At 47.4% G+C, this 21,720-nt stretch overlaps 1 protein-coding gene across 1 annotated transcript in view; it reads right to left on the reverse strand.

Annotated features, from left to right (window-relative positions):
* Positions 1 to 21,720, reverse strand: part of ALOX5 (arachidonate 5-lipoxygenase) — a 49,695-nt gene that overhangs the window by 19,429 nt on the left and 8,546 nt on the right. Inside the window, exons 3-4 of the mRNA XM_042907587.1 lie at positions 19,511 to 19,592; positions 9,251 to 9,373 (exon numbers count right to left, since the gene is read on the reverse strand). Of these exons, the coding sequence (XP_042763521.1) occupies positions 9,251 to 9,373; positions 19,511 to 19,592 (205 nt within the window). The remainder of the gene's footprint in view (positions 1 to 9,250; positions 9,374 to 19,510; positions 19,593 to 21,720) is intronic.

Genomic DNA, 21,720 nt, shown 5'->3' on the forward strand with positions numbered 1-21,720 from the left:
CCCTTCTACCCCAACCCCTCCCCGGGAAGGAGGACCTTTCACACGTGTGCTTGTTTTTTGTGTTTTGGGGTTTTTTGGGGGGTTTTCCCCACACGTTTATTTTACACACTTGCTTTTGTGCCTCACCACCGCTAGGCAGGCCCCCAGGGAAGCTTCTTTCAGACTTGTTGCCCCTTCCTCCTCCACCTCCCCCCGTCGGCTGAGCCTCCTGGCATAGAACCACTGTTAAACTAGAGGAACAAACGTCCCTGTGACACCCACTGTCAGATGGAAAAGGACTCGTCTCTGAGGGAGGAGACGCCTTCCCAGGCCTCTACAATCCTGGCAGCCCCAGCCCAGTACGAGATGGTGCCCAGGAAAGAGGTCCTCGGCCCTGGGGGATCTTGTGAGGAACCAGGGGTGAGTCACAGCCCCATGTGGCTCACGGTCTCCCCAGCTGGGTCTCTCTGACTTCAAAACAGAAAGCTGGCACTGACAACACGGTGGGGTGTGGCAGTACTCGGAGGAAGCCAGAGACTCAGAAAGAAGTGGAATTAGGAGGAAAATATTTGCATGTCATCTACAGGCAAAACATTTCCACATGCTTATCGCAACAGGGATACCAGGGCTTCAAAGGTCTGTTACGGCACGAAGAGGACCTGCCCAAAAGAGGGCGTCTGGCTCACACAAGGTCACACAGCCAGGCGGGAAGGTGCTTGCTCTGAGGCAGGACAGGGGAGAGCCCTCGCCGCCTCTGCTTCCCCTGCCCCTTTCCTTCTAACAGCTTCTCCATTTTCCACTTCACAGTTTGGCTGTTTGGAGTTGGGGGCAAAGCTTCCTGAGGAGGGCTAGCCGCGTTCCAGGCAGAGCAGGTGGCCCGGAGGACACAAGCCACCGGAGTTATCCAGAAGTGGCACGGAAACGACTGCCCCGAGCTGGAGGTTCAACGGGGAGGGTGTCTCTGGCGACCTCGGCCACAAGTTTGTTTTCCGCAGGCGGGACCGGGTTTAACCATGGGCACAGTGGCACGCTATGGCGTGGGCTGCGGGGATGCAGGCTAGCGAGGCTCTGGGTCTGCGGGTTCTATCAGGAACTGTCCATGCACAGGGGACTGCCAGGCACTGGTCGGGGGCCGGACCAGGGAGTCTCAGAACCCCCGACCCAAGTGTTTGTGTTCGGACACAAATCTGCATGGGGCTGGGAGTCCCCGACAGATGGCAGCTGAGATGGTGCTGGCCAGCACAGGGGTTAAGGGCCTGGCCTAAGATCCCGCCCCATCGCCTCCCGGCCACGTGGCCCTAGGCGAGTCCCTAATCTTGCTGTGGCTCGGTTTTCTCATCTATGAAATGGGCACATGACTGCCCCACCTCGCAGGGCTGACGTGATGTACAGAAAACACTGGTACAAAAAAGAATTCCACAAACATTAGCAAGTCGTGCCATAATTATCACTCACTGTTAATATTAAAGGCTGCAGCCTTAGGTACTGGCGTTCTGGGGGACCAGCAGACAAGTCCAAAATCCTGTCTGCAGCACAGCTTTACCCTCTTCCTTCCACTGGGTCTTCCTCTCTCATTCACTCATCCTCTTTCTTCCTTCACACCCAATTCACGGAAGAATCCTCACCTCCTTCCTGGTCTTTTCTTCCTGTCCTCTTTGTCCCCGGAAAGTGCTCTCATCCAGGGCACTGGTGACTTCCTAGCGGCTGCATCCGAAGGGCCCTACAGCCCTAACCTCCCCCGATCTCTCTAGTGCATCTGACAACCAGCTCCTTTCTTCTTGACACTAAAGTGCTGAGCCTCTTGGACCACCACGGTACTTTCCCCCTCTCCCCTTCTCAGGTAAAGGCTGGGCTCCTTGCCCACCTTCTGACCATTTCCCCACACAGACCTCTACTCTGGTCCCTCTGGCTCACCAGAATTCTCACTGCCTAAAATGCCATCCCCTCTACTCCTCCAATCAGCATAGTAAACTCCTATGCATCCTTCAAAACCCAGGTTGGGCATCTTCTCTCTTGGAAAGCATATTTCTAATGCAGTCCCCCTCCCCCCCCGCCCCGAGTTACTTCCTCCCCTGCACTCCTTTCCTAAGGAATAGCTACTCCATGCTATTATGATGAACTATCCACAACTTGGTCCCACTATACTGTGAATTTCTTGGAGCTGGACCAAAGGCCACTTTTGATTCCTCTCTACCCCCCCCCCCCCCCCGCCAGGAGCTCAATAAGCATTTGTCAAAGGAGGAGTGGGAGTGGCTCCTCCAGCCCTGCTCCCATAGGGGTAGAGGAAGCCCAGCAGAGCTAGCAAATGGGCAGTGGCAGTGCCTGAGGAGGCAGCTCTCCAGCCGGCTCCTGCCTCGGGCTCAGGAATGAGGAGAAAGTCCTCCCTAGCATCCAGAATGGAGACACTCGAGGGAACTCACCTAACGGTGTGCCGGACAGCACCGTGGGGCCACTGCAAACAGGAGCTCACTTAAATCTCTTAATTCTAGCAGCTAGACCTCATCAGTCTCATCTTACAGAGAGGAAACCGAAACAGCTCTCCCAAGATGACAGCTAGAGTTTGAATCAACCCTGGTTGCCAGGCTCTAAATGAGGCAACCTTTTGCTTTAAAGGGTAACAAGTGATGGGTTGATACTTGTTAGTGTAATTTTAATAGATGAGTAGATTTTTTTTTTTTTTTTTTTCCCAGGAAAGCAAAGTACAACCACTCGCTGCTCTGAGTCAGGTCCAGAGACCAGCACGAGGGCTTGCTGGGAATGCAGACTCTCTCCCCACTCAGACGCCCTCATCAAAACCTGTGTCTACCAATGTCCCACACAGATCCACGTGCATGAGAATGCTTGAGAGAAGGTGTTTGGACTCCTGTTCCCTCACTGGGCAGCCTGGCTGATTGCTTGTCCTTACCACCTTAAGCAAGGATGGCTTGGGGCAGCTGCCCAGTGTCCGGGAGGAGCTCAGCTACTGTAGAATGAGCCTTGCAAAAACAGCCACATTCAGTTAAAACTCCACCTTCCTTTACTGAGTTTGTTTCATGGCAGGAGTTGGCATTTTCTTTTTCTAGTCCTGGGGCAGGCTTGAGGTAGACGTGGGGGAGGGGCACAGGAAAAGAAAAGACAGGGACCACTGGTACTGAGAACAGTTCCAGGGTCCAGGCATACAGTAGGCACTCCATAAATGCCAGTGGAGCTAACTAAAGTGAAGAGCTGAGAAGGACACAGGGGAGTGAGGAAATAAGAAGGGGAAAGGTCCTCCTCCCTCCTGTGCCCTGTGGGACACCTGCTCCGTGGGGTCTCCCGCCCAGAAAGGCAAGCCAGTCTGAGGAATTGGGAGAGCACAGGGACCTTAAACAGATTTCTTTACACCAGGATTTGTCAAGGCCTAACAGTCCTGGAGAGCAGGGGTTCTCAGTGGTCCCAAGACCTACAGCATCAGCATGCATGGGACCTTGTTAAAAATGCAGATTCTCAGGCCCTGCCTCAGACCCCCTGAATCAGAAACTCTGGAGGTTGGGCCCAGAAATCCAGATTTTTAACAAGCCGCACCCCCCCCCCCCGAGAATTCTGCTGCAAGCTACGGTTTGAGAACCACTGCTGAAGATGTTGCAAGGTCTTCCAAAGTAATCTGACGGCCGAACACACCCTTTTTTAGGGAAACCATACTTAATGTTTTGTTATGTCTTCTTTTATGATCCTTTTAAAAAAAATTTTTTTTAAATTTATTTTTGAGAGAGTGCAAGCAGGGGGAGGGGCAGAGAGAGAGGGACAGAGGATCCAAAGCAGGCTCTGTACTGACAGCACAGAGCCCGGTGTGGGGCTTGAACTCACGAACTGCGAGATCATGACCCGAGCCAAAGTCGGACACTCAACCGACTGAGCCACCCAGGCGCCCCTTTTATGATCCATTTTTAACAACAACAACAACAACAGCAACAACAACAACAACAAAATGCTACTTTAGCAAATATAATTAAAATTCCCCAGGTTGTCTGCCTTTTAGGTGGGAGGTTGCCCCCCCCCCCACATTTCCCCAACATATTTATCTTCCAATGGGACGCATGTCTGATTGTCTAACAAAATTTGATAGAGGTAAACAGGGTTGATATATAGACGTCCAGACATCAGTTAGAAGGAGGACATACACGGCTTTTAAAATTTCCCAGATCAGGGGCTTTTGGGTAGCATTTGTGAAGTTAACGGAAGAACACTATTTTCTGAGTGCTTTGGTCACGTGGAGCCGACTTGTTTCTGAGCTGGGGTGACACTAAGAGGGCGTGGGGTCTTCTTCCTGCACAGAACCCATCACGGCTTTGGTTTCTGGAGAAACGAACGGCCCCACCCCAGGCCTCACCACCCTGCTCCCCCTCTTAGCCTCCTGCTCTGGAACTCTGCCCCATCCACTCATCCCCTCTATCCCCTCTAGGCTCCTGACCTTCTTCATCTCAGACACCTGATCCCTTCTTTTCACCACCAACTCCCCTCAAGGAGCTGCCATACATGTGATTTTGCCTGGTCTCCAAACAAGCTGCAGAGACTTGTCTAGGGGGCCGGGAGCAGGGGGTAATGGGGTTACAGCTGTCAGACCACACTCCCCCCGGCCCCTCCCTGGCACAAAGCCTCTGGCCCTCGGCCCTGAGCCTGGACGGCACCTCCAGAGGCTGCTTGGGGCTTTCAACCTCAGCAATGCCCCTAAGCTGAACTCATCTACCCCCTGCTTCTTCCCCACCCCAGCTTCCCTTTTTTTTTTTTAAGTTTATTTATTTATTTTGAGAGAGAAAGAAAGCACAAGTAGGGGAGGGATAGAGAGAGGGAGAATCCCAAGCAGGCTCTGCACTGCCAGCGCCGAGCCCAACGTGGAGCTCAAACTCAGGAACTGTGAGATCGTGACCTGAGCTGAAGTCGGTTGCTCAACCGACTGAGCCACCAAGGTGCCCCCACCCCCTCATCAGCTTCCCTTTGTAATGATCACTCCATTTGCCCAATAACCCAGATGCACACGTCAAGGATGCCCTGGGTGCCCCCCTCAGTCTCTCCCCATTTTGATGAATTCCAACGGGATCCCGGGTCCATCCACACGACATCCTACATTCTTCCCTGCTCTCCCACTCCCCGTCTTCAGTCAGCCCCTTCCCCACCTCTGGGCTCTCTCGTCAGGCCCTCAAAGGCTGCCAGGCCACACTTCTGCAACGTGGCTCTGACTTCTCGCCCGTCTCCCTGTTTCTCACTGAGCACTGCAAATGCAGGTCCAGAGCAGTCCATGAAGGCTGTAACCGTGCTCCCCCCGGTCCCCAGGAAGATGTCTGTGCTTACGGCGAGGTGCCCCTGTGACTTTGGGGAGAAGGACGCTCCTTCAAGGAGCTGCCTCCACCTGGTCTCATCTGGCAGGAAATGCACAGTGGGTAAGGGTCGAGCACCTTGGTCTTGGCACCAGGCTGGTCACCTCTCCCAGAACTCAGTCATATTTCTGCACTGTTCTACCTTACCAGGAAGGAAGCTCTTTTTCTCAATTTCCTTTAAAGGTACATTCCCTTATCAGCCTGCCAACCTCCTGCAATCGAACTCCGGGGCTGCAAACAGTGAGTAAACATACAAGCTGCTCCTGCTTTGATGCCCCCAGGAAATGTCACAACTCACTCGGTTCTGTGAGCAGGCTCAGCCACAGCTGACCTCTGCCCAGAGCTGACCTTGCCAGAGCATTCTTGTCCCATCCCTCTAGGCCCCTGCCTGTGTGCCTGGCCAGTGACAAGGCCAAGTCAGATGCCCTTCTACTGTGAAGCCTTCCTGGACTCCGTGACAAGGTAACACCAGACAGAGTGACGGTCCCTCTATGAGTCCTTGAGGGGAGAGGCCGATCTGAGGGCAGGTGCTCAGCCAGGTCCTGGCTGGCCTGACCCCATTACCAAAAATGGATGGAAATTAATGCTGTTTTTAGGGAGAAACTTCTCTGTGCAGGGTTGACACATAGCCCCATTATATTCTCACAACGACCCCGAGTAGGAGCCGTGGGTGAGACACTGAGGCTCAGAGATGTTAGCTTCCCAAGATCACCCTCCACTGGCCTAGAGCCCTCTCCCATGCACCCTTCATCTCCCTGGGGTGGGGGTGGGGTGCTTTGAGCTACCTCCCTGAGGTCTAGTCCCCTTGGCTCAGGCTGTGCTCTCCTCGAATGCAGGGACACATCTCTTATCTCCTTCCTAGAACCTCATGGTCCTTAGCCAGCAGAAGTGAGGCTTAGCTGATGTGGCCAGCTGTGCTGTACCAGGAGGGGCTGAGGGCCCATCTCAAGATTTCCTAGCTGTGTTCCTTCCAAACAGTCCATAGCTCAAGGGGCCAAGTTACACGGCAGACGTGGAGAAAGGTGGGTCGATGTGTCATTGGAGAAATGGTGGTTTGTGTGGCCAGTGCTGGGGAGCACAGGGGAGGAGACCTCACTCAGGCCTAGGGGCTTCTAGGCACTTCTTGGAGAAGGGTCACCTCATCCAAGTCCTTAAAAATGAGGAGTTGGATTTCTCCAGGCCAAGAAAGGAAGGATGGTGTTCAAGGTGGAGGAAATAGCTCATGCAAAGCAAGGGCAAGAAGATGCCCTGCAAACTGGTGCTGGGCGCACATGGCTAAAGTGTCCCCTGTATCTGGGGGCAAGGGAGAGGGCAGGGGAGCTGGGCAGAGAGGTCTGGACTCTCGCCTGTAGTTGGGGTAATCACTGAGGGATTTTAGATGGAGGAGTAAAAGAATTAGATTTGCCCTTATAGAAGGAGCCTCCAAAAAACTGTATGTGTGCTTGAGAACGAACTTCCAATTGCTGTGTGGGATGGATCCTGGGGAAGCAGGTCGAAGGATGTTCCTGAATGTCCCAGGGAGAGATGACAGAGCTGGGAGGGAAGGAGATGCACTCGGAGACCCCAGGAAATAGACGTCACCCCACATGCAACTGAGTGGAGGATGAGGCCAAGGGAGGCATTGAGGCCAGCGGTTTCAACCCTGACTGCACACTGGAATCCCCCCGGGAGCTTTTAAAATATAGGTAGAGGTGGGCTACAGATGCTGGTTTAACAGTTTGGGCAGGACAGGCTGGGCCGAGGCAGCATGGAAGTAATATTAAACACACTTCTAGGATGGGACATGTGAGAGAAGAAAGGTAATTGTGTGTGTGTGTGTGTGTGTGTGTGTGTGTGTGTATGTGTGTGTGTGAGAGAGAGAGAGAGAGAGAGAGAGAGAGAGAGAGAGAGAGAGAGTGTGTGTGTGTGTGTGTGTGTGTGTGTGTGTGAAGTGAGGGCCCATGAGGTGGTAACAAAGGCCCCTGAGGGGTCAGAGGCCAGTGGGGTCAGACTCCCATTTTGACAGAGTTTACTGAGCACCTATTCTGTGGCAGCTGCTGTGCTAGGCTCCGGAGGTACGAAGATGACAATTAATTCCAGGAACACTGAGCAGACATAAGAAAGGCACAGACTGGCCTTCACTCCACCGTCCATCCACCCACTCACCATCTATCCATCCACCCTCCAGGTATTTCTCCACCAACCGTCCACTCTTCTGCCCTCCTTCCATCCTCCCTCCCTCTTTCCATCCACCCCTCCACCCACCATCCATCCATCCATCCACCCACCATCACTCCACCATCCATCCCTTCCCCATCACTAAGTAGAGGTAGGATGATTCCCCAAAGCAGTATCTTCTCCTCTGACCTCGCTGCCTCTCCATCCTTATCATTTTCTCTTCAAACTGCCCCTCTCAGAAGGCGTTTCTGTCCTGCTTGCACCATTCTGGTCAGGGCTCTGCCCTACCAAAGCCACCTGCCTTTGGGGATCCCTGGGTGGGAAATCAGATGTTTAATTGCCCTGATGTTTCCAGGGAACCAGATGTTGGGTACTACTGCATTACTAGTCCAGATGTTGGGTTTTAATTTTTCTCCCCAGTTGGTCCCAACTGTAGCAGGGGAAAAAATCCCCAGCTTTGGACCCAAAGAGATCTGAATGCAAATTCGGGTTTTGCCGATTTCTGCCTGAATGACCTTAGGCAAATTCCTTGACCTGGACCCAGGTTATTTACCTGGAAGCGTTCAAGAACAGTATCGACCTCCCAGAAAGTGAAAACAGATGATTCTAGTAGAAAATGCCCACACCTAAGAGCCCGGCCCTCGGCAGAGGCTTGGTAAGTGTTAGACCCCTACCACTTGTTCCCTCTCAGGCAGCCTGAGGGACACCAGTGCAAATGGCCTTGCTAATGTGAGGGGGTTCCCTACAGAGGCTGATTGTGAGGCTGTGTGTGTGTGTGTGTGTGTGTGTGTGTGTGTGTGTGTGTGTGTAGAGCGCTTCCAAAGTGTCCAGAGGAAGAAGACTTTGGCACAGGCCTGAGTGTGGTCTCTTGTGCTTACCTTTCAGAAGTCTGACCAGAAGACACCCTTCTCAAGGGGAGCAGCTGGGCACTGAGCAAATGTCGCCCCAGGATATGCCTACCTGAGGCCAGGGCCCCGTCCCGGGAGACTCTCATCCTGGCTGTGGGGCTGGCCTGGCACCAAGAAGTGCTGAAGCTCCACAGGGCATTCTATGGCTCCATCAGGTGGCAGAACCACGGATGGAGAGTTTTCTAGATTTGTATGCTTGCGGGAACTCCCCAGAGTGTCAAAGTACAACTTCAAAGGCTCCTCCACTAGCCCTGGGACGGGACTAGGGCTCCCTGTTTTTAACAAGCACCCAAGGAGTCTCAGGGTTTGGCACACTTTAAAAGCCCTGCCGTTATTCAACTGCAAAGAAGGAGCACAGAACTTGGGTCTCTACCATTTATTAGCAGGGGCCACTGGGCAAGGTATGTGACTTCCTTATTCCTCAGATTCTTCAACTCCAAAGGGAGGGTAATCGTGCCTACCTCAAGGGGTTGTTGTGATAGACAACCTGGGGGGATGGGTGTCAGCGATCAGCACAGGCGTGGTGGCCATTACTACCGCAGAGCCCTTCTATCCAGGGGACAGCGTGGACCCTCTCCAACCCCGAATCGGCTATAGGGGGATGAGATATGGGTGGGGTGGGCACTCCAGGTAAAGACCTCTACCTTGGGCTGACAACAGAGCTATGTTTGGTGTCTGGAGCCATCCAGGTTATAACTTGGTTTAGATACAGGCTACCCTGCGGCTGCACATCGGATACAATCAAGTGATTTGGGAAGACCAGCTGAGCTGCTCCCCAGCCCAGAGCTCCCACAAGGAAAGGACTGAGGGTTCCATCCGCGGCCCTGGCCCCTGGAGGGACTGCCCAGCATCCTTAGGTTCTTGGAAACTCACGCTTTGGAGTAGTTCAGAACGAAGTCCACACCCTTCTCACTATCAAACTGGATGTCTCGGGGTAGATCCTTGTGGTATTTGGCATCGATACTCAAGGGGAAGCCAGGGTTCCACTCCATCCATCTGAGCATGAATAAAAAGAAGACAACTGTGTAAAATGCCTGGCCTTTGGGCTGGCCCCTCAGACTAAAGCCTGCCCCTGCGGTCTGAGGATGTGCCCTCCGTCAGGCCGAGACGTTATAGCTGAGTGTGCATCCGTGACGTACTGGGACCCCTCCCGGGGTCCGGCAGTAGCCTGCTTTGCTGTGCCCTGAGCTTCACAGCAGGAGGTGTGAGGTCCCCTGAACCTGAGACTGGGCTCACAGCAGAGGAGTGGCGAGTGCAGTAGGTGTGCGCCACTGCGTAAAAGGAAGCTGAAAAGGAAGCATCAGAAGACCTCACGGATCTGACGGGACATTCTACTGCCTGTCTCCCTCGGCACAGAGTTGCCTTGCCGGTCACCGGAGGTAGAAAGGGTTGAGGCCGCTCCACTTCCAGGCTGAACTGAACAGCCGGTGTCCCACCAGCTCGGTCAATGTGCCCCTGGACTGTGTGTGGTGGCTGGGGAAAGGGGACAGTGGGCACGCCTTCCAAGTAAGGTGTCCAGGGCAGCACGGTGATTGGACTTCGGACACAGACTGCCACCAGAGGCAGGTTTAGTGACTGTTAAAATCAAAATAGCTCCCCCCCCAAGACAGGCCATGCACTGTATCCAGCCCACATTTTCAGATACCGGTGTCCTTGAAACTTATCCTGCAGCATTGGGCACTTACATTTTGTTTTTTAAATTTTGCTGTTTTTTTTTCTTACGGCAAAACCAAAACTAACCCAAAGTGTCTGTTCCTTTAGGGCAGGGAAAACGATCTTGCATTTATTTAAAAATCAAAATTTACATTCTGGGTTAACAGCTTTTCACTTGTATTCCTAACTCTCCTTTTCTGAAAACTTTCTCACAACAGAAAGTAAAGCACTGAGAGTTGAGGTCATGAAAAAGTCTGGAGTCCCTTTAATATCATCTTGTGCTATTACTGTCCCCAAAATCCCCATGGTTTTTCATGCTGTCCTGTTGGCCAGGTAAGACTCCCATTGGGACCACAAGAGGCGAACAGGAGCTAGGTATGGTCGCCCGGGGAAGCAAATGCATTTTGAGAAACATTTTCTGTTGCATGGCACTGTCATTTATCACTGTTGGTTTACTTACAGTATTCCATTTTCCTGGGCTTTAAGAAAACCTTCTCTATTTGTTGTTTGTATTAACACCAACGCTGATAAAATGTAGACAAGTGTACAACGTCAACTAATCTACTGATTTTTTCCCCCTTTGTTTTAGAAAATAATTGATTTTCTTGGAACCTCCTGCCCCACTGCTGTCCCCCCCCACCTCCTGAAGGTGGCAGCACTAATGGATGGAAGTGCCCACCTTCCGTGATCTAGAGACTACCTACCGCCTCTCAGTGCGTGGAGACTGTGCGGTTTGCCAGCTCTCCACCAGACACCTGTGTCCCTTCCACTGCAGGCCACTGCTACCTGAGACAGCTGACAGGCTGACCTGCACAGGGGCCAAAGATCTTCGTGCCCGTAGATAAATAGGCAAAGAAAAAAAATCACACTCCACAGGGAGTTGAACACGCCAGGCAGAGGAAATGAAGATGCAAAAAAGACATTTAATTTCTTTTTTAAAGACATTTAATTTCTTAAAAAAAGAAGTGTTAAAGAGATACAGTAGAATGTAAAAAGATTTTCTTTTTTTTCCTTTTTTTAAAGTAGACCCCATGCCCAACGTGGGTCTTGAACTCACAACCCTGAGATCAAAAGTCAGATGCTCTATGGACTGAGCCAGCCGGGTGCCCCTAAAAAGACCTTCTGCAGCCACAAAACATGATTTCTGAATTGAAAATTCAACAGAGAAATGGGAAAAGAGAAGAGTCACTGTGAGATCTAATTTGTTTCCTGCACAAAATGTATTCATTAAGGAAGTAATTACTGAGCACCTGTCATGTGCCAGGTACTGCTCTGTACAAAATGGAAGAAAACATAACACAAATACAGAGCAAAAACACAAAGAAATGGAAGCCATGATGGGGATTACGGAGGGCACTTGTTGTGATGAGCACCGGGTGTTTTATGGAAGTGATGAATACTGTGTACCTAAAACAAATATGACACTGTATGTTAACTAACTGGAATTAAAATAAAAACTTAAAAAGAAAAGAAAACACAAGAGACATGAAAGGCAGACCTAGAAGATTTAATATGCAGAGACTAAGAAGTCCAAAAGGAGAGAGAGGAATATAGAGAGAAGTAAAAATCAAGAAATAAGAGAAAAACCTTCTTAAGTTGAAAAGACCTCAATTTTCTGAGTAAGTCCTAGGTAGAAAGAAAGGGGAAAAGGGCATGTATTGATATATACTTATTACATATTAAAATGTCAAAGAGGGAGAAGACTGTGGGGTAGGGAGGGAGGGAAACAGAGAAAGTAGGGAGGGGGAGAGGGAAGGAGGGAGGGGATGGAAGGGAGAAGGGAAGGAAAAAGAAGTGTGGGGAGAGAGGGGAGGGAGGGGAGAGGGAGGGGGAGAGAGAAGGGAGGGAAGGGGAAAGGGGAGGGAGGGAGAGGGGGAGGTGGAGAGGAAGGGAGGTGGAGAGGAGAGGAAGGAGGAGGGGGAGGGAGGGGGAGAGGAGAAGTGGAGAAGGGAGGAAGGAGGAGGAAGGAGGGGGAGAGGGGAGGGCGGAAGAGGGGGGGAGAGGGAGAGGAGGAAGGAGGCACACAGAGACCAAACAACAGGATGGAGTAAGTGGGAGTGGAGCTCAGAAACTGGCTGCAGAGCCCACGCACATCCCACCAGGCTGTGCCAGCTCTGTGTGCTATGGGCATCATCCCTGGGCAGTAGGAAGGAGTGTGTTATGTAATAAGTGACACCGGGATGTTTGACCCCCTACTTCACATCATGTATAAAAATACATGGCAGGTGAGTTAAAAGCCTAATGTTAAAAAACTAAATTGTAAAAGTTAGACAAAAATATAGGTATATTTATGTAACACAGGGGTGGGGAGGGCCTTGTTACGTAAAGCAGGAAACCCAAAAGTTATAAAGGAAAACCGATACATATAGTTAAGAAAATAAAGAACTAAAATCTGCGACACAAGCAACAGTAGACAAATGACATATACCATACTCATAATGAAAAGGTGCTATCCGAACACACAAAGGGCTCCTTTAGATGAATAATCACAAGGACACAGAAAAATGAAGCATATAAACAGACAATTCAAAGAAGAGGCAATGCACAGAGGCTTAACTCACCAGTGGCAGATTAAAACAACCATGGGGTCCAATTTAGGGGTTTTTAGATTGTCAAAAATATAAAAGATTGACATGATCAGGTATGTCATATATATACATATACAACTGGAAAATTGCACCAAAAATTACTATAACATTGTGAGAAAGGATTTTTGTTAGTACTTTTAAAAATGAAACTGCTAATTTGACCCAGCAAGGTGAGTTCTGGAAATTGACAGTAATGAAATCACCAGGACATCAAGCTGCTTGTTATGAGGTTGCCTCCTGCCACACTGTTGGTAATGCCAAATACACACACACACACACACACACACACACACACACGAAGCAAACAACAGGGGAATGGCTGAATTCACATACAGCGAGAAATATGTGGCAATGTAAGAATGAGGAAATCAATGAGATACTATTTCAGACACATCAGACCGACACCAATGAGAATGTCTCAAGATGCAAAGTGTGTCAATGATGTAGGGAAAGTGCAACCCTAAGAAACAGCTGCTAGGGGTGAACACTGGCAGAACCCCTTTGGAACCCCAGTGGCAATATCTAGAAAACTCACAGTGTGGTCTGCTATCCTGCAGGTCTACTTCTAAGAATATTCCCTAGAGAAATTCTTCCATAAGAGCACCAGGAGACAGATGAGAGAGCTCACTCTGGTGTGGCTTGTGACAGCCAGATATTAAAGACGGTCTACATGTCCATCAGCAGGAGAGTGGGTGAGCCTGGTGGTTTGTTCGTGCAATGGTGTGCTATACAGGAGCTAAGTGAATGGATGACACCTGTCTGTGTCAACCGGCTGCCCTTCAAAACAGAATGACGAGTGAAAAAAAGCAAGTCACAAAATGATCAAACGCTGTAGGTTACAAACCACTACTCTATCCGCTGCTGTGTGTGTGCGCACACCAGCCAGGTGCATACGGTCACAGTGAGAATGGGGTCAGGGCGTTATGACCTGCGTGGGCTTCTCCACTTCCCTGCCAGGCTGACTGAGGGACGAAGGCCAGCTGGGCTTGCAGCTCCCTGACAGATTGGAGACTATTCTTACTTTACTTCCAACTCTCATCTGGAAGCTCGAGAGTTCGTGTGAAAGAGGAACTCCTAGATTATGCAGACGGTGCAAAGTTCAGTGCTTCCTGAACGGAAGCAGAGGAGGGCGTCTGAAGAGGGCAGATGAGTGGAAGGAGGAAGAAACAATGACGATTAGATCTAAGAAGAGGGATAACTATTTCACTGGAAAAGCCCTTGGCCCCATCTCCCTAGACCCTGTCAAAGCCCTGTCCCTGGTGGTGAAACAAACACACCACTGAATCCATTGCTCCCTAATAAAGGGGTACTTCCCAAAGGGTGCTCCACGGAGTACTTGTTCTGTGAGATGTTAAGAATTGTATGTCCAACTCTCTTGGGAAACACTGGGTGGGAAAAAAAAAATTAACCACAGTCCACTACCCCAGAGCTTCTCAGAATTCTCACTGCTTATGTGCATCAGGAACCTCCAGGAGGAGGAGGTGATGAACAGTTTCCCAAACTTGTCTCACCACGGGGAGAAAGTTATGGGGCCGCTGCTCCAGGATACACTTTGGAAAATACTGCGTTAAGACAACATGCCTGTAAGACTAATTTATCTGCCATTAACATCTTAGTCTGAATGACAGTGGAACTGATAAAACTTCCTGCCCACTCTCCTAACAGGACACAAACTAGCCTGATTCTCTGCAAGCTGTTTAATGTCACTGCAGACTAGGATTCCTTCTTTCCACAAGGCCAAACGCCCATGGGATGCTCACTGTAGGGGCTGAAGTGGGGAGGAAAGCTGAGGAAGGAGCTGAGAAATAACAATGTTTTAAGATGGGAATGGTGGTGCAGAGCTTTCGGACAACGCCTTGTGCACTGCACCAAACACAAAAGTCCCAGAACGCATCACATGGTGTCTGAGCCCAGAGGCTCACACACGAAAGTTTTAAAATAAACCACAAATTCATAAATCTTTAACATTACTCAAGTATAATCAGATTACCCTCCTTCACCTGATATAAAGACATAAAAATTTTATTTTAAAATTTTATTATGAAATCAAACATAGAAACACATGTATGTATGTGTGGATATGTATATGTATGCACACATATGGAGAAAAATGCACAAAACATCTGTATAACAACCAACATCCAGATCAAGAATCAGAATGTTACCAGTATCCCCACACCGCACCTGCTTTCCCGCTTAGCCTCCCCTGATCACTGTCCTCCCTTTTATGAGAATCATTTCCTTGCTGTTGTCTATTGTCCCACTGCTATGTAACTGTCCCTAAACAACAGACTTCCAAACTCTATGGATTGGTCAGACACGGTGTGCCTCACTTCCGGTATCCAACACTGTACTTGTGAGGTTTGCCTATGTTGCTCTGCATAGCAGCAGGTCATTGACTACCCTTCTTTTGCTTTATTGGATTAAAAAAGCCTGACATACTGCATACTCTTTGTAGGAAGTTACACCATAGAGAAATACGTGGAAAGGTGTCATGGTCATCACTCCCCAAGAGCCTCGCCATAGCCCAGGTAACCATGCTGACTGGTTAGCATGAGTCCATCCATTCTTCTCCCTTGGAAGGAGTCACAGACTCAAGGTCTACAAAGGCCAAAGTAGGACCTGAAAGATGCCTTGACACAGACAGTGGACAGGTATTGGACTGAGGAAACCTGGGCCCTGTTTACTCAGAACTCCACAGCGACCATGAAACAAATTTATAGGCTGAATATAGCCCACTGACCACCGTTTTCTAGATGAGTGCTCTAGATCATGTGTTATTTCCAAAAACAGCTATATTGAGTTGTAATTTACATACAATAAAATTCACCCCTTAAAAGTATCCGATGAAGTTTTTTAGTGTACTTACAGAATTGTGCAGGCTTCACCAAAGTCTAATTTGGGGATATTTTCACCCCAAAAAGAAACCTTGTGCCTATTAATAGTCACTGTCCGTGTCTATCCCCAACTTCCAGTCCTGGGCAACCAACAGTCTACTATTCTGTGTCCACAGACTTGCCTGTTCCAGACATTTCATAAAGTAGAATCATACAGTATGTGGTGTTTTGTAAATGACTTTCCTCTTTAGCATAATGTTTTTGAGGTTCATGCATGGTTTAGTATGTATCCATAGTTCATTCTTTTTAATGCTAAATAACATTCCATTATATGAATATACCACATTTTGTTTATCCATTCATCAGGTAATGGAATTTATGTTGTTTCCACCTTTGGGCTATTATAAGTGATGTTCCTATGAATATTTATATAAAGCTTGTGTGTGTGTGTGTGTGTGTGTGTGTGTGTGTGTGTGTAGAAACCTATTTTCATTACTCTTGTGTAGCCACCGTGCACAATAAGAAAAAAGGGATAGAACTGCTAGTACGAAGTCTGTTCAAGATTTGAGAAGCTGTGGGGCACCTGGGTGGCTCATTTGGCTGAACATCTGACTCTTGATTTTGGCTCAGGTCATGATCCCAGGGTCGTGGGATCGAGTGCCATGTCGGGCTCTATGCTGAGTGAGAAGCCTGCTTAAGATTCTTTCCCTCTCCCTCTGCCCCACTTCCCTGACTTCCCCCCCTCTCTCTAAAAAATAAAAAAAAAATTAAAAAAGGTTTGAGAAACTGCTAACCTGTTTTTCAAGGTGGCTGTGCCATTTTATATTCTACCAAAAATGTTTGTGGGCTCCACTTTCTCTTTTTGATTCTAGTCATCCTAGGGGTGTGACATGCTATCTCACTGTGATTTTGATTTGCACTTTCCTGATGATTAATGATGTCGAGCATCCTTTCAAATGCTTGTGGGCCATATATTTTCTCTGGAGAAGTGCTTCTTCATTTTTTTTATGGCCAAAATAGTTTCCATGTATAGACATACCACATTTTATTTACAGATTCATCAGTTAATGGGCATCTGGGTTGTATTCACCTTTGGTTCTTATGGATAATGTAAACATTCATATACAAGTTTGTGTGCGGACATATATTTTCGTTTTCTTAGGCATATGCCTAGATGTGGAACTGCTGGATTATCTAGCAACTCTTGATTTAACAACTTGAGTAACTACTAGACTGTTTTCCAAAGCAGCTGCACATTTTACATTCCTACCAGGAGTGTATGAAGGTTCTGATTTCTCCACATCCTCACAACTTTTGTTATTATCTGACTTTCATAGTAAATGTGAAGTGGTAATGATTTGCATTTCCCTAATGAATAATGATGTCAAGCATCTTTTCATGGACTTATCGATCATGTATATATCTTCCTTGGAAAAATGTCTATTCAGATCCTTCTCTATTTTTAAATTGGATTATTTGTCTTTATTATTGATTTGTAAGAGCTCTTTATATATTCTGGATACAAGTCCCTTATCAGATCCATGATTTACAAATATTTCATCCCATTCTGTGAGTTGTCTTTTCACTTTCTTGATGGTATCCTTCGAAGCATGAAAGTTAAAATTTGATAACATGAGCTTATCTATTTCTCCTTTGTTGTTTAAGCTTTTGTTGTCATATCTAAAAATACTTTGCCAATGCAAGGCCATGAAAGTTTACCCCTGTCTTTTTCAATGTTTTAGTTTTAGCTCTTACGTTTAAGTATTTGATCCACTTTAAGTTAATTTTTGTATGTGGGGTAAGGGTCCAATTTCATTCTTTTGCATGTGGCTAGTCAGTTGTCCCAACACCATTTGTTGAAAAGACTATCCTTTCTCCATTGAATTGTCTTGCTGCCTCTGTTGAAAATTAACTGACCATAAATGCAAGGGCTAACTTCTGGACTCTCAATTCTATTTAATTTCTCTATATATCTAACCTTATGCCAATACCACGATTGTTTTAATTACCACAGCAGTGTAGTAATTCTGATATTGGCAACTGTGAGTTCCCCAAGTTTTTTTTTTCAAGATTATTTTGACTATTATGGGTTCCTTGCATTTCCTTATGATTTTTAGGATCATCTTGTCAATTTCTGCAAAAAAGTTAGCTGAGACTTTGATAGGGATTGTGTTAAATATGCACACTGCTTTGGGGAGTACTGCTATTTTTATAATATTAAGTCCTCTGGTCTGTGAATGTAAGATGTCTTTCACCTTATTTAGGTCTTCTTTAATTACTTTCAGCAATGTTTTGTAGTTTTCATTGTGTAAGTCTTAGACTTCTTTTGTTAAGTTTATTCATAAATATTTTATTCCTTTTGATGTTACTGCACATGGAACTGTTTTGTTATCTTTATTTTCAGATTGATTATTAGCATACAGAAACACAACTGAATTGTGTATATTAGTCTTTTATGCTGCAACCTTGCTGGGTTATCAGTTCCAATATTTTTTTTTGGTGAACGTCTTAGGATTTTCTACATACGAGATCATTTCATCCGTGAATGGCAGTGGTTTCACTTATCGCTCTTTAACGTGGGTGCCCTTTCTCCCCTCTTGCCTAATTGCCCTGGCTAGAATCTCCAGTACAATGTTACACAGAAGTGGCAAAAGCTGACATCCTTATCTTGTTCCTGGATCTTAGGAGGAAACCATGTAGTCATTTCCCATTAAGAACGATATGAACCGGGGACACCTACCCAGCTCCACTGACTGAGTAGAGCTTCCGACTTCAGTTCAGGTCACAACCTCACAGTTCGTGAGTTCAAGCCCCACCTTGGGCTCTATGCTGATACCTCAGAGCCTGGAGCCTGTTTTGGATTCTGTGTCTCCCTTTCTCTCTGCCCCTCCCCCCACTCACACTCTGTCTCTCTCTCTCTCAAAAATAAATAAATGTTAAAAAAAATGATATTAATTGTAAGGTTTTTTTATAGGTGCCCTTTACCAGGTTGAGAAATTTCTGTTTAATTCCTATTTTTTTTTAGCGTTATTCAATCATGAAAGAATGTTGGATTTTGTCAAATGCACTCTTATATGTCTTTTGAGATGCTCATGTGTTTCTTTGTTCTTTACTGATATGGTGCATTACATTAATTGATTTTTGGATATTAAACCAACCTTGCGCACTTGGGATAAATCCTATATTGTATATCTTTTACATGCTGTTGCATCCAGTTTGCTAGTATTTTGTTGAAAATGCTTACATCTATATCCATAAGAGACATTGGTGTATAGTTTTTTTACGATGTCTTTGCCTGATTTTGGTATAACACCGATCTCATTCAATGCACTGGGATGTGTTCCCTCCTCTTGCATTTTCTGGAAGAGCTTATGCAGGATTGGTACTAATTCTTTAAGCGTTTGGTAGAATTAATCAGTGAGGTCATCTGGGCCTAGGATTTTCTTTGTGGGAAGTTTCAAAATTACTGATTCGACCTTTTGGCTTGTGATTGTTCTATTCAAATTATTTATTCTTAAGTCAGTTTTGGTCATTCCTATCTTTCTAGGACTTCTCCATTTCACTCAAGTTATCTAATTTGTTGGTATACAACTGTCCATAGTATTCCCTTTTATACATTTTAATTTGTGTGAGGTGGGTACTGATGCTCCCTCTCTCCTACTTTAAAAAATTTGAGTTCCCTCCCTCTTTTTTTCTTGGTCTGTTAGCTAAAGATTTGCCAATTTTTTGGAGATTATTTATCACTTTTACAATAGAATTATTACCAGAAGACATAAAAAGTGAGGGGGTAATCACTACAATAGGAGGTGAAAGAACATTAATGTAAATCCAAGCTTTTGCTGCCCCATTCCCCCTAGATGCTGATATGGTTTCCCCACAGTTTTCTCCATAATGCACTTTACCATCTCTGCCTGGACAGTGGAGGTCAAGTGGATCTTGGGGATCGAGGAGCACTACAGGGCACTGGTGGCCTGGCCATTGCTTACCAGCAGCGGTCAGCCATACGCTGTGGGCAGAGTTCATTCAGGGCTGTCTGGTCTGACGTCATAACTCACCGATACTGTTTTTGCCGTGTTTCCAGCTCTTTACGTCTGTGCTGCTTGAGAATGTGAATTTGGTCATCGCAGGCCAACTTTGCTGTGAGGAAAGGACAGGTGTGAGAAGAGCCACAGGAAGAACGGTAACAATGTCCAATATTCAGGTTTCCCTCACACACCTGCCCATGCATCATCTTTATATGCATCATCTAAGCCTCTGAACACTTCCCCAGTTCATGTATAGGAAACTGGGGCTTAGGGAGGTTGAATAGCTTTGCCTTTGAACTTTGCCCAAGGTCACACACCGAATGAGTGGATTTTCAACACAAGACTCATATCCATGCTCTTAGCCTATTATAAAAGACAAATCCAGTGCCCCCTCTTACTGCCTGCTCATTCGGCAAGCTGGGGGCCCTGCACCTTGGAGCTCTGAGAATCATGTCCACATTCATGAGCCAGGCTTGGTGGTCATCAGGATTTATGGGGGCAGGCCAATGATTCTCTGGAAGGTACAGTGTATGTAGCAAGTTGCCTTAGCTTCCCCACATGTAAAATGGGTATGATAATGCCAATGTCAGGGTTATGGTAGGGATTTAGTGAGCACTTCACACAATGCTTGGCACCCAGTAAGTGGGAACAATGACTAACATTATTGTCCTTACAATCATGATGGACCTAGGCTTCCTCTTCCTCCCCCTAAGCCCAGATTCAAAGGTCTCTTGTCTCTCATCTCAGGAGTGGGGCAAGTGGCTAAAGTCAAGGTCAAGCTGCTCAGGGCCTTTAGAGCAGGAGAAGCCAGCTCATGACTACCCTTTATACTGTTATTTAGGGTAAAGCCAGTGAACACAGTGGGAGCCCAGACTAGCAAGATTCCAGAGCATCTCCTACCAAGATTCCAGAGCATCTCCTATAATAGTGCTTCTCCAGCTCTCTGTGGTTTTAAAAATTTCCGTTTAATCACAGACTGATATTTCTGTAAACTACAATAAAACTTAACTACTAGAAAAGAAATAAAAAACAAACCAAGGACATTCAAAGCATAAACCCTGTTTTTGTTATAAGATGCAATGGTCATAGAATAATTCTTGCAAGTTGCTATAAAAGTTTGTAAATGCCTACTCTCAGTCTCGGTACCCACCTCTTTACAGACCAACAGCTAACAGTTCCTAGCCCACACTCAGAGCACCTTCTGGCTGAGGAAGCTCCAGTCCAGGGCTTGGAACTGGGGCCCAGAGAGGAAGATCAATGGGGCACCTCTTTGTTCTCCAGTGGGGATGTTAAGCCATCCAGCGGGTGGCAGGGTTAAGGCCACTGAAGGCAAGATGAATATTAACTGACAACAGCTGCCATTGGCTGTAGGGGACACTGTTGTAGGCACTCGACATTCATCATCTCTAATCCACCTCGAAGAATTAGCTTATTTGTCAGGTACCTGGCTCTGAGGCATTGAGTCTTCAATTTCAGAAGGAACTTGGAACTGCACATACCAAGTCTCAAAAGCTGTCAGCTCCATTTCTCCTGGCCCTGAGGGTGCCGGACATCTACCCCAGTGACTGATGGAACTTTTGGGAACACAGCAGGTGACAAAGCCTAGACTGAATGCCCCAGAGTTCTGGAGAGGGAGGTAGATTCCAAAAGACTGACATGAGTGCCTTAATGAAGCTGTCTTTTCACATAGGTGCTCTTGATCCCTGGGACCACAGTGATAGCCCTCTGACATTTATGTTCACCCCAGGTGCAGTGGTGGAGCATTAGATTGCAGAGGTTACCATGTCGCTCATGGGCAGGGTCCCCTCATTTCCGGATTGTCCAAAGGATTGGTCATTGTGCCATGGGGTGGATTAAAGATGGCCATAAATTCTTTGACATTCTTTCCATTGACAGGTGGGATCTATGTCCCCTTTGAGTTTGGATGGGCTCTGTGACTGCTTGGACCAACAGAATAAGGTAGAAACTACCCCCTGACAGTTTCCAGGCCCAAACATGAAGAGACCGGCAGCTTCCACTTTCTGTCTCTTGGAATACTCGCTCTTAGAAGCCAGCCACCACATAAGAAGTGCAACTACCCTGTGAGGGCCAAGCCGTGAGAAGCCCAACTCCATGGAGAAGGCTTCCAGAATGAGCTTCCAGGTGGAGAGAGAGGCCATGGAGCCCTGAGGTGCTAGACATGTGAGAAAGGAACCGTCCTCAAAGGGAGCCTTCTAGCCCATCGTCCTCAGTTGATGCTT

The sequence above is a fragment of the Panthera leo genome, chromosome D2 (genome assembly GCF_018350215.1).
Source record: "Panthera leo isolate Ple1 chromosome D2, P.leo_Ple1_pat1.1, whole genome shotgun sequence".
NCBI lineage: Eukaryota > Metazoa > Chordata > Mammalia > Carnivora > Felidae > Panthera > Panthera leo.